This window comes from Colletotrichum chrysophilum (genome assembly GCF_026319265.1).
Source record: "Colletotrichum chrysophilum strain AFK26 chromosome Unknown scaffold_2, whole genome shotgun sequence".
NCBI classification, from domain to species: Eukaryota; Fungi; Ascomycota; class Sordariomycetes; order Glomerellales; family Glomerellaceae; genus Colletotrichum; species Colletotrichum chrysophilum.
Window position 1 is genome coordinate 713,301 of NW_026517289.1, and position 12,668 is coordinate 725,968.

General features: G+C 55.0%; 1 protein-coding gene across 1 annotated transcript; it reads left to right on the top strand.

Moving 5' to 3' along the window:
- Window positions 1-2,228: 2,228 nt before the first annotated feature.
- Window positions 2,229-3,127, top strand: COL26b_000562 (uncharacterized protein; the record flags this gene model as incomplete). Its single annotated transcript, XM_053173529.1, has 2 exons — window positions 2,229-3,030; window positions 3,093-3,127. 2 exons carry the CDS (start codon window positions 2,229-2,231, stop codon window positions 3,125-3,127), a joined length of 837 nt encoding a protein of 278 aa, XP_053042577.1.
- Between the last annotated feature and the right edge of the window lie 9,541 nt (window positions 3,128-12,668).

Below are 12,668 nucleotides of genomic sequence, written 5' to 3' on the forward strand. Positions count from 1 at the left end.
TCTATCAAACTCTCCGCCATAGCTCCTGGCCTATCCCCCTTATCGACATGGGTAATAGGTAAAACACGTCAAGCTTGTCGTACGAAGCCAAGTACAAGCCTCTCTGCTGTTTTCTTGGCGACGAAAATCACCTCGGCCCGTCGAAGTTGAAGCCGAGGCCGAGGCAGGGTCGATGCGCCGCCCATCTTGCATGTTCCGGATCTGCGACCCGGCGCACAGAAAAAGACAAGATTTGGCAGCGGCAACGCGCGTCTGGGCGCTAAGACAGCTGTGAGATGACCGACCCTGCGCTGCTTGTCCTACATGCCGCAGTTCGCCTTTTCGTCGGCGGCGAGTTCGTCTCCCGACAGCTCGGGACGCGAGATGTGATGGAATGATCCGTGGGAGATGCGTTGCTTCTTGGGACGAACAAGCTGCATGGAGCTTTGTTTGTATGGAGGCCGTTTTGAGGCTCGAGTCTTGACGAACACGATCATCTCTACCTTCTCCTGGCTTTTACACCGTTCAGGGGTAGATTGATGTTATGAGGCCGACGTCAGAACAGGAGGTCGAGACCAAGAGGACTCGCTAGTCGCCTTTCGGCCGTTTCATTCACAAAACAGTCAAACGACTGTCAAATTTGACATGTCATCCAGAATTGCGTCAACCATCTATTAGTAGTGAATGTGGTCTTCAACACAGTCCAGGAGGAAGCATCTTCATGGTGGCGCACAGTTGACCTTCAAGAAACCCAGACTTTCCCAAAAGATCCAATCACCCGAATACCAAGAGTCTATTGTATAATAATCATTTGAACTACACATCCAAGAAAATTGAATTTCTTTGAAAGAAGAGTATTCAAGAATTACATAATCGTATACTTGGCCATATGTCTGGCCGCTGACTAAGGGGAGCCCAACATCTCGCCCATCTCGGACGGCACGAACTCCCGAACCAAGCTCCCAGCCGCAGACGTTCGTGTCTTCGCGCTTAAGGCAATCGACGCGACTCAGACAATCAAGACACATTTGACGGACAGCCGTTGCCAAAGTCACGGGATTTGCAGTTCTGTGGATTTGGACGCCATACACCTGCCCCTGGACAGGCAACCGGACCTCCGTTGGGGGCGGGGGCAGGGCCCCTTCGCGGAGAGGGACGGCCGGGGGCCACCGAGTGTGAGTCCCTGACGCCGCGCGCCCTCGCCCTGACGTTGGTCTCCAAGGTACCCGGTGGCTAGCTCTGCCCGCTACCTTAGACGCGACGCTACCGCTTCGACAGTGCGGTTCGGCTCAGTTGAAGCGCCTATCGCCATGTCTGGTAACGTAGACAAAGTGCCCATGGCAACCGAACGTCGTAAGTGGCTCGCGCTCTTTTGGGGGGTTTCTCAAAAAATAAACGAGCTCTAGGAGGATGAGTTGGAATGGGTGTATCCGGAGTTGGAGTATTCCAACTGCTGCTCCGGCGCCCCTCACTCCGGGCGTAGACCAGCTCCGAATAGGTAACTAGCTAAGCTACCCGGGCCCCTATTGTAAGCTCTCGCTCCTGGAGACAAACACATGGTAATTGCATCCCACCAAAACCAATTCTGCTCCAAGCAGGGTTTCAGCAGACTTTGGTTGGCCATTCAACAGACAAGATAGTAGCCGACGCTCAATTTAGCCATCCTGCAGACACACAGGCATCGCAAGAGAAGGGTCGCCCGCAGACTGCAGCCCTGAGCAAGTGCCATGGCGATGGGCGTGAACGCTCCCGCAGTGGCGTCGTGAAAGACGCCGGACTTTGACAATCCTCTCGCCAGCGCCGCGAAAACGCGTGGACCTCCCCTTCTAAATCCGCACCGTTGACCCAGCCTTGGCTCCTATTCTTCGTCTGTCTGGCTGGCTGTCGCGCCCTTTTTTTGCAGCTGCTGCTAAGTGTCCTTCTTTCCCCCGGGGCCCGATCCTAGTATGAGCCCACCCCCAATGCAAGGTGTTTCGCTACCCGGGCGGAGGTGCGGCGCCCCGCCCGGACGGACATGCGTCTCGGTGCTCGCCCTTTTGCGCTTCTCACCCAGCGTCACTTGTGAAGATGTGCCCAAAAAGGGCCCGTATATAACTATCCTTCGTCGGAACCTTCAAGCATCCTGCTCTCTACCTCTCTCTCTCTCTCCCCATCCTCAAACATCCTCTTGACATTCCTTCAGTTCTCACAAACCCCCTTTCCTCTAATCAAAGACTAAACCAGACCGTTTGCTGCTTCATACACACAAAATGGCTCCCTCCGCCGACTTCAACACCTCCGCCCAGCAGGCCGGCGCCGCCGACCCCGCCCGCCCCTTTGTCGGCAAGGTCGCCCTGATCACCGGCGCCGGTCGCGGTATCGGACGCGGCATCGCCCTCGAGCTCGGCAAGCGCGGCGCCAACGTCGTCGTCAACTACGGCTCCTCCGCCGGCGCCGCCGAGGAGGTCGTCGCCGAGATCCAGAAGATGGGCGCCAAGGCCGTCGCCCTCAAGGCCAACATCTCCAAGCCCAAGGAGGTCGTCGACCTCTTCGACCGCGCCGTCGCCCACTTCGGCCGCATGGACTTCGTCATCTCCAACTCGGGCAAGGAGGTCTGGTGCCCCGAGGAGGACGTCACCGAGGAGCTCTACCAGGACATCTTCGACCTCAACACCCGCGGCCAGTTCTTCGTCGCCCAGCAGGGCCTGAAGCACTGCGGGCGCGGCGGCCGCATCCTCCTGACCTCCTCCATCGCCGCCGTCATGGGCGGCATCCCCAACCACGCCCTGTACGCCGGCTCCAAGGCCGCCGTCGAGGGCTTCACCCGCGCCTTCGCCGTCGACTGCGGCGCCAAGGGCATCACCGTCAACGCCATCGCCCCCGGTGGTGTCAAGACCGACATGTACGACGAGAACTCGTGGCACTACGTCCCCAACGGCTACAAGGGCATGCCCATCGAGATCATCGACCAGGGCCTGGCCAACATGAACCCCCTCAAGCGTGTCGGTGTCCCCGCCGACATTGGCAAGGTCGTCGCCTCTCTGTGCCACTCCGACTGCGAGTGGATCAACGGTATGTTATTTTAGCCCTGAATTACAACGATGAATACAAACGTGCTAATCAACATCAAATAGGCCAAGTTATCAAGGTCACCGGTGGCGGCTGCTAAATGCCATCACTCTCCAAGCCCACGGCAGCTCCATCCGTGCGGGGCTGTTCTCGTGACTTCTTAATGCATCGGGTCGCAAGGCGAGCCGGACGCCTGGCGATCCCAACGGTCTAGGTCTGGGTCGGTTAATGAGTGGTATAAAGGGAGATGGAAATCTCACCATGTGTCTAGGTTAGGCGTATGTAGAAATAACGAGACATTGAAATCACGACTAGCGGGTAGCCATTTCGACTAATAGTGCCGTGTTGGAAAGTTGCAACTGACTCCTGTGAACCTTATCCGGTAAAACTTCGTCAATGTCAGACTGGCTATAATTATGATTATTGGTGATATGGTGTTGCGACTCTCGGTGAGCCCGGTGTCATCGCTGATGCGCCTCGTGCATTCCAAGGCAAGCCATATCAGCCTGACGCCGACACAATTTGGTGGCATCACATCAGCCTCAACGGCTAACAAGGATATGACCGTTGCCGTAAATAATCCGAGGGAATGCACGACATCAACGGCTGTGGCTGGCGTAGATTAGCTACCCGGTGGCCCGCGAGCTCCTTCGCGCCTCTGGGAGCCGTGGCCCAGGCTGTTTGGAATGTGATGGATGGTAAGTGTTTAGGCTATCGGCCAAAAGATGTCCTCTTTCCCCAGTTCCTCGCCGTTAATAGCGCAAGTCCCTGATACCTAGGACCCAACCGCGTCGTCGAACTCGGTCAGATTCGTGAGAACAGCTCAGCTATTGGCCGTTGAGACTGACGCAAGAAGCTTGTGAAAATCCACCGTGCCACAGAGCTCCTACCATGCCGCCAGGGACCAGGTCAGTAACAACGCCGACGTCGCGACCGATATAGCCGTTGAGAAGCAAGAGCTGTCGGAGTAAGGTAGCGGTCGTGCGGTGTTGGCTCTTGACTCAGCCCCCAAAGCTAGATACAACGACACCATAATCATCTCGAAACACGAAGGATTCCCATCTCCGCGGCGATGGAACTTCAGCCGTCAACAAAGGATACTGAAATTCAAAGAAGGAGGCTTCTAGATGTTTGCTGTGCTCGCCGCAGATTGGCCACTGGCCACCCGCCCTCCAACGTGGTGTTTGCTGACTAGCGGGTTAGCGGCCGGCTGCGCATCCGCCAGTGCTGACGCCGGGCATCGAGCTTCAAGATATGATCCCGGCTCTGCGTCTGGTCTGCCCTATGAGGCATCGCGAGAGCCGCGCACTTGTGGGAGTGTAGCCGTCAGAGTCGTACCATTCAGTCTGACGGTGCGCCTAGCTAAGGAACTAAGATTCTGACACCCAAGGAATCCCGAATCCAGTCGGCAACGTGTGTTCAGAAGTGCCGGTGCCATACACGTTGACCAGCTCCTGCGTTGGGAAGAAGGTAAATCCCTTATGACTGGCGACGATAGGTCCGTGTACGGAGGGTGTCCGGCCACAGCCCGGGAGGCCGGCAAATGAAGTCTCAAATCCCGGGTCCGGGGCTCCACTGGCCACGCAGTTCCGTAGGGCTTCATCCGGCTGTGCGGATCCTCCGATCTTACCGTTCCATCCGGCCCGCCCGCAACGCTACCACCAGATTTGTTGCCATTTTGGGCAGGCCCTTGAACCCTGGAATCCCGCAGCATGGCCGGCGCATGGTTGGGTCTGAACGCGTCCATGACGCGACGATTGCGGCCGCCGTGGATTTTCGACATTGCAGCCCTCTGCAGAGCTGATTGCTCACATGACAGCTGCAATCGAGGATCGGCGCTGCACACCCGGCACCGTCTGGCCGGGCATCGCCCCAGTGCCCGGGGGGTTCCCAGCGGTTATTGTTCATTGTCGTACCAGTATGCCGCGCCGTTTGTTTCCCAACGCCCGTATTACTTTGCAGACGCGCGAAGTGACGCTGATTTGCTGGCCTGATGACCGTAAGCAGAGCTGCCGAGGCCCACGGTGCGGCTGGCCCCCAGCAGTCACACCATTTGCCAAAGATCCCTCTTGACAGCGGATATCTACTGCGGATGCACCTGGAGGGAGACCCCTGCACCTTATCATGACGTGGGTCTGGGTACATCGTCCGCCATCGCCCGCTGGCAGCTAATGCCATGGTACTCTGACATACATGAGAGCACCGCAACCCCTGGGAGCTTTGTAAGATGACAATTGAAGCGTCCCAAAGATAGATGAGAAGATCGTCGCCAATATTGCTGCCTGTGCTAGATGGAAAAACACAAGTGATAATAGAGTTTTAGCGAATCAAAGCGAACTGCAAATATGGAGGGGAGTATGTCGGCAATCATTTGCGATTATGCCGAGGATCCAGCTTTTGCAAAGGAAGTCATGGTGTATGTCCGAGTGAACAATCCCAAAGCTTCACTGTTAATCAAGCCACATGACACGGGCAGTAACGTCATCCCGACTCCCGAACAGCGGTTGCAGAGGCAATGCAATCATACGTAGCGGCAGTATGTTGCTTGCCGAACAGCCAAAACGCCTCTCGATACGGAAGAGCGTGCAAGACTTGATGTGAGGTAACGCCACCAGATAATTGCCAAACGGCGCGGAAAAGTGTCGATGACAGGGCTCACTCCGAACACACGAATCGGACGAACCAGACGAATTGCTGGTCAGCTACATCCCGCAAGTCAGCCTTGCTGCCCATCGCATGCACCCCGCAGGACAAGGGAGCGGCCAAACTTTGGAAAGCGGCACAAGCCCCGGGCTCTTCGGGCGCCTTTGGAGGGGTTCGAAAGACGTGGCCATCGTTATCTAGCGGAGTGCAGCTGAATTGAAGCAGGCGTCGGTGTTTTGGAGGTCGTGGCTGCGATGTTGCTGTGCTATCGCAGCTGAAGTCCCGGATAGGAGCTAGCAAGTCCCCGTGAAAGAGCGCCAAAGTCAAATTATTGAATGCGACAGAGCCTCTTTGGGATGGCACGTCAGGATGGTGTGATGGGGCATTTGCTGGTTCGCTGGAGTCAGGTGGGGGTTCCCAAGGGTTGCCTGTCGCAAAATGCAAGGCAAGTTTACCAGATGCAAAGGCTTTCGAAGTCCAGTGTTGGGCGGCGAGAGTCAGCATACCCACAGTCGGGCGAAAAGGACATGCGTACTGGCAGGTGCGCGGAGAGTGCGATATGCGATCGAAAGCCACGGCTCAAAAAACGTCAGTTGGCGACCGGGTTTTGAAGCAGAATACGAAGTGATGCAGTGCCGAACAGGTTGTGAGGTCGTTGAGAAAAGAAAAGAGTGCTGCACAAGCGTTGTCCTCGGGACGACTACCCCGAGACATTTTTTTAAAAAGAAAACAAAAATGGCCTTGGGTAAAGCCCAATCAGAAGGTCTCGCTTGTGGTCTATCTCGTCTGAGTTGATCGTGACCCATTCCGTTTCTGGAGAACAACTGGGTTCAAGACAACTTTCGTAATCTAAGAGCAGACATCGACGAGGATGATGCAGCGCGACGCCGACAACCTACCTGCATTGTGACCCATGGTGAGAGAGCCACTGGCAAGGCCGGAGAATTCCATGAGCGTTTTTCTCCTAAGACGATCTCCTGGCTGCTGCGGGGTGGGTTTTGGCTTCGGGACCGACCGCACAAATACCGGAGCATTGAGAGTGACGCTGACCACTTGGCGCGCCTCATGTGCTGGACAAAGCCATGGTGTTGATGAACTGAATCGTATCCTTGAGCCCTGGAAGTACTGAGACCAGCAGCGATTGCATGCCAAGAGTTGGCAGCTAAGTCTGGACTTGACCAACGGCATGCAAATCCTCGCTGGATGATAGGCGGGCGTGCAGATACATCAGGTCGAGGTATGCATGCTGGCGCATGGCATGGGGATGGGTATGTTGTGTTGGGGTGTTGGTGCCTTGGACCTTGTGTAACTGACCGCTTATTCCTGCTGTTGCGGACGGCAGCGTCTAGTGGTGTTGACGGTGAAGCTCAGGAGGGTGATGGTGGTGGTAGGTGTGTCGCACAGCCGCGGCTTCGCGGATGATTCCCAATTTGCTGACGCGGGAGAATCGCCGTAGACGACCCATGGTTCAACAGCGGGACAGCGAACTGGTTGTGCCTGTCACCAGTCAGAAAAGTCCGAGCAGGGCCAGTGAGATCATCGGGTGGTTGTAGACAGTCACCTGGGCCTATGAGACACAGAGGGTACCTTCGCGGGTGCAACAGAGAGCTGATGGCTGAAGAATGGGGATGAGGGAGGTCAGACGGAGGAAGACGGTGATTTGGTGATGTGGTGACGGAGGACGAGGATGGTGGTGGTGCGGGAGGGAAGTGGCGGAGGGACCTTACCTTACTTTGGTCACAAATCACACATCTTACCTAGACTTCGAGTCTTCTGCTTCTTCTGCTGTACGAAGAGGTGCGCTTGTTCGCGCCTCGTATGGTGCTCTTGTCCGTCGCTTGTGCCTGCTCGCACTGGAGTAATGCTTGGGATGTGATGGCGTGGGATGGAGAAGGGAGGAAAGAGGAAAAAGCGCAACGGTGTGCTGTGGTGAGCTGTGCAACGCTCTTTGCGGAAACCACTCCCCATCCACAGGCGCTGCTTCCTGTGGGTGACCGGAGAGAAAGTGTGAATAGCGTCGCTCCTCCCCCGATTCCCTCCAATCCTGCGATAAGTTTAAGTGGGTATTTTAAGAGAGAGATAAGGTACGAGAATGACTAAGCTTTATCGGGCGATAACTGGCAGGGGCAGGGGCAGGGGCAGGGGTTCTTGCCCGCAAAATGTCACTCCACACCTCCCTCCCCGTTGGTGGCAGGCGGGATCCACCCCGATCAACGTCTCCGACTTCTATCTCCACGACCACGACCACGTCCTCGTCCACGTCGTTTGGCCCGCGTCTTTGCACGCTGCCAACAACATTCTCGCCTTGATCATCATCATCATCATCCATTCCCCAACACGACCCATTCGTCCCAGGGATGAGCAACGTCAACACCCTCGATCTGATCACGCATGCAAAGTCTTTCTGGCCGCCGTCCCTACTCGAAGAAGAAATCCGGTCAATCCCAACCCCGCTCCGATTCGCTCTGGGCCATGCATAGACCTCTGGGCCCTGCTGAGGATCCAGCTGCAGTCTGCAGTCTGCAACATCCTCGCCGTCTCTGCTTTTGCCTCACATTGCACGGAGCACCAAGTCCCAAGGCCACGCTGCCCTCGCGCAGCCAAGTGGCGTGAACCATCATCACCTAATCAGGCCTCTACCCCTGCTCTTCTCGCCGCCCCGGACATCTTTGCTGTCAATGATGGCGCCCATGGGAGGCGGGAATACCACGCAATCGCCGCCCGGGATTAGGAGAACGGACGCAAAGTCCAGACGCGCTGAGAGTTGATCAGGCGGGGCAATTCTGGCGTCGTTGGAACTCCGCCTCGTGCTGCCACGGCATTTGACCCGCTACTGGCATCAAGAATGCTACAACGGTTCCGGCTAGCTGTCTCTACATGCGGCGTGACAAACGTTGCCGCATCCCTGTCCGACAACAGCCGTACTGTCTCTTCTGGAAGACGTCCAAGTATCACGGCCAAGACGTTACACCCTGTCAGCCACCCAAAACTTTCCGTATCGACCAAAGAAGCACGCCGTATTCTCCAGCTGTCTGACAGGCCCTGCCCTCCGCCACCTGGGATCTGACCGTGTCACCAAAGTCGAAGCCCACCCCAACCTGCAAAGACAAGCTCGCAGCGCCCAGCCTGCCAGTGTCTACTCTAGGCATGGCGCAATAAGATGCTCAGCGAAGATCTTCACCCCTCTCCGCGGGGGCACGGCTCTGCCGCAGTTGTCAGACATGTCACTTCGGAAATCACCCAACGGAAATATGGTGACACATTGGTCATACGACTTTGGTCTAGATCAGAGACATCCAGCGTTCAGGCTCTGGAAGTGTGGACCGTGGGCTGACGACGTGCCAAAGGTCTCGAGAATCCGCAAATCAAAAATACTGTTTTCCGAATCATCTAGAGAGAGGCATGGTCGAGGGTGACGGGAAGCTGCTTCATCTGCCGACCCCTGCCGCCGGCCAACGACTTACAACAAGTGGAGAAGTCGAATCGACTTGCGGAGCCAGGGGTCGAATCGATGGTGGCGGCAGTTGGCGGCATGTCGAGTTGGAGATTCGAATCAATGAAAGGACGCGCAACTACCAACCGTTCGCCAGAATCTCCATGGAATTGCCTCTTTGGGTAACCTGCTGCAAGTTTATCAACCCTCGACGCCTGTCTACCTTTTGGTGACAAAAGTCTATCACAGTAAAGTTACTGTTCATCCCCTAGCTTGCACCATCACGGACCGTTTCGAGGCCTCGACTTTGAAAGTTTCTAGGGCTGTCGTACCATACTCGAAAACAGCCGCCTGGTCTGATGAGCCGGTTATTTCCATGTGAATTATGGTTACGCATAACATCTGACAGACCCTTCAGGGTAGTCTGCCCAAGTGCTGACAACTTTTGTCGTGATTTCGACACATTTCTCACTGCTCCGTCGCATTTTCAACTTCTCCCGTCTATCATTGCCTCGCATCCTCCCGCCTCACCCATGAAACGGTTCCCGGTGATGGATTCATTCCGAAATCATCTTGAGCTTTCGCATAATCCTGCATTAGTCTGAAGAAATCAGGTCTCTTGGCCGTCTTCAATGGTCAAACCGGCTGCCGCGGCTCCTAGTCTGCGTCCCCGTCAGCCAGTCGAAACCTGTTGTCATCAGAGTTCCTGCAACGTCAGGACATCCGACATCTTAGTCGAATCAGCCTGCAGTGGGCCTGAACACAGCTGAGAACAGAGAGCTTTTGAAACGGGTTTCCTCGGCGAGCTCTTCCGAACATCCACGTGTGGTCGATATGCTTTCTCCTTGCTTCGATTCACTCTGGCCCTCTTCCAACACCTGCGCACAGTCCTCTCAGCTCCCAGAGCTCTGGTCGGGAGAACATCATCCTGGCTGGAAACAAGGGCCGTGGGCTTGCCGCCTCGCTTTGAAGATGTTCGTTATGCACAATGAGGGCAGAGTTGTCCGACCTGGCTCTCTGCTCTGAAGCTTGGGCATCGACCCGGCCTGATTAGTGATTAGCTCTTGTCAACCTCTGTCTTTCACCGCGCCGTTGCCTCATGTCATGCAGGCTAGAACTCCATCCTCCCATCATCAGAGCATCCGTGCCCGCTGTTCATCCTTCCGATGTTCTGGTTCTGACATCTCCAACACTCACAGCCTCCAGCATGAAGCATCACAAGACGAACATCTGAGCATAGCTCACTGCCATGCCTCTTCTGTTTCCGACTTCGTTTCTCAGCCTCGGGCAGCGGCTGGCATCTGACTGACTGATCACCAAAACCATCTCAGCTCATTCGCCTCGCGGTACGCGTACGCAGGCCTTCAGCCCCAAAACTGCAACACAGATAATTCCATACACATTCTTTGGCCGCCTTACAACTGAACAAGATATTTCCGGCATATAGCTGCTCCTTCTAACATGGTTCCGCCTCAGCCGTAAAACAGCCGCTCAAACATTCATGCTAGCCAGGCGCAGACCAAGCAAAACACCAAAGAAGCATTTTTGGAATTCTGGTGTTAGCTCGTCGTCCAACAGGAATTTTGATGCTGCATTGGGGAAAATATTCCACACTTCCTTATTCCCACCCGTCCCAGTCTAAGCCACACGCTCTTTCGCCAATCGTCACAATCGTCATTGACTCGCATGTTTAGAAACGCTGAGCCAACCAGGCCCGACCCATCGTCACATCATTGGTCCATACGCAGCCGTAAGTGCAAGTATGGTATGTGGCCAGCGCCGCATGAGATAAGCCCCAATTCCTCACGTCCTTCCGGACATCTCCAAACCGTCCGTGCCGCCGCCGCCAACAGCTGGGAGGATTCCGTCAACGTCAGCCACAGATCACAAGCTAAGTAGACAAGGTTGAAGCCTCCAGAAAGGTAATTGGGAACACTCTCCACGATGATGGGAGGCAATGGGTGCGTGCCCGCCTTGTCCCCATCCTTTTCCCTTCCCCTCGCTAGCAATGCCCAACGGTCCGGGAGACATGGCGCGGAACAACGAATGAGTGGTTGACGAGCGGGAAATAGCGCAAGTTGGGCTGGGTGCCTGGGGCTAGAAGCGATTCGGGGCCAGTGCCGAAGGGCTAGCCGGCAAGGCTAATGCAACCGCTTCAACAGGAGCATGCAACCACTTTGACACAGGCGCACGTGGGGGAGGATGGGATTCTCTCTGTTTCTCTGAGAGAGAGCGGACGAGCACCCCCAACCTCCTACATTTTGTTTTACTGCGGACGGAATGGAAAAGTTGCTAAAAAAGAAATTGTCGGAGTTTGGGACACAGGAGCGGCAACGCGGAAGCACGTCTGCGGAGGGGCAAGCACATGAAGCGCTGCGATCGAGGTTGCGTCAGATCTGGCGTTACATGATTGTTTAGACGCGCAGCGCATTCTCTTCCTTTTTTTTCCAGCGCACTCTCTTAGGCAAGGAGTGAGACGGTGCGGAAGAGGGTTAGAGGGGGCCGCTAAACAAGGCATGATGATGACATTTCTCTTTGCACTTCATGTCTGGACTAGTGATGCTATGCTGTCTTGGCCATCGTCTCTGTATTCTGTATTCTGTAACTTGGTTCGGTGGGGAGAACACGCACACCATTACGTCCCGCAAACTCAAGAGATCGCTATGCTTTGGCTGTCTGCTTGCCTCCCTCCACCTGCTCGTCCAGTTCACTGACGGCATAATCTTTGCGCAAGGTTTGTGGGACGACATCCTTCCGATGAACCGGGCCCCTCCTCTTCCTTCTCCTCCTTACGAAAGGCAAAAACGGAAAAGAAAAAGCTTCGACTCCTACTCCCGCTGGAATAATCCGCTATGATGAGGAAATTATGAAAAGAATAATCCGAACAATGATTTGGTCCGATGAAATTGCAAGATCTGCTTTCCCATTGATGATCTGATCCCGAATACCCGTGCCCACTATTTCCTGTGTGTATGTGTGTGTATGTGTGTATGTGTGTATGTGTGCTGTGTATGTCCATGTCTGTCTCCCATTTGATCCCCCCCTCCAATAGCGAATGATCTTTTGCATCGTGACCTAAGAGCCACCACAAGTCTTGTGAAACACCGCCACGCCGAACCATGAGTCTCGCGGAAAAGAAGTGGAAGAAGAAAAATTAGTTGAATCATCAAGACGCCGAGAAAGTAAAATGTACACAAAATAGTCCCCCATAGCCCCCCCCCCCAAAAAAAAGCCCGGTTTAACCCGTTTCTTTCGCGCGCGCGCCGCCGGTCCGGACTCCCATAGATACTCCATGTGGAAAGGAAGTAAACAGTAGTAGGTAGGTAGGTAGTAGTAGTAAAATGCTCATATCGGTCGTATTGAATTAGCAGCAGCAGCCTCCGAGCGCTTCCGTTTTTGCCCCTTCGTTCCCTCCTTTTGCCTCGCCTCTGTGTCCACCCAACATTGGGATAAGCTTCTTCTCATCCTTTCACAGCCTGCGTTCCTTTTTTTGTAAACCCCGTTTTTTTGTTGTCTTTTTTCTTTGCTTTCTTTAGATTTGTCTTCCTGATAGGATGAACTGTGA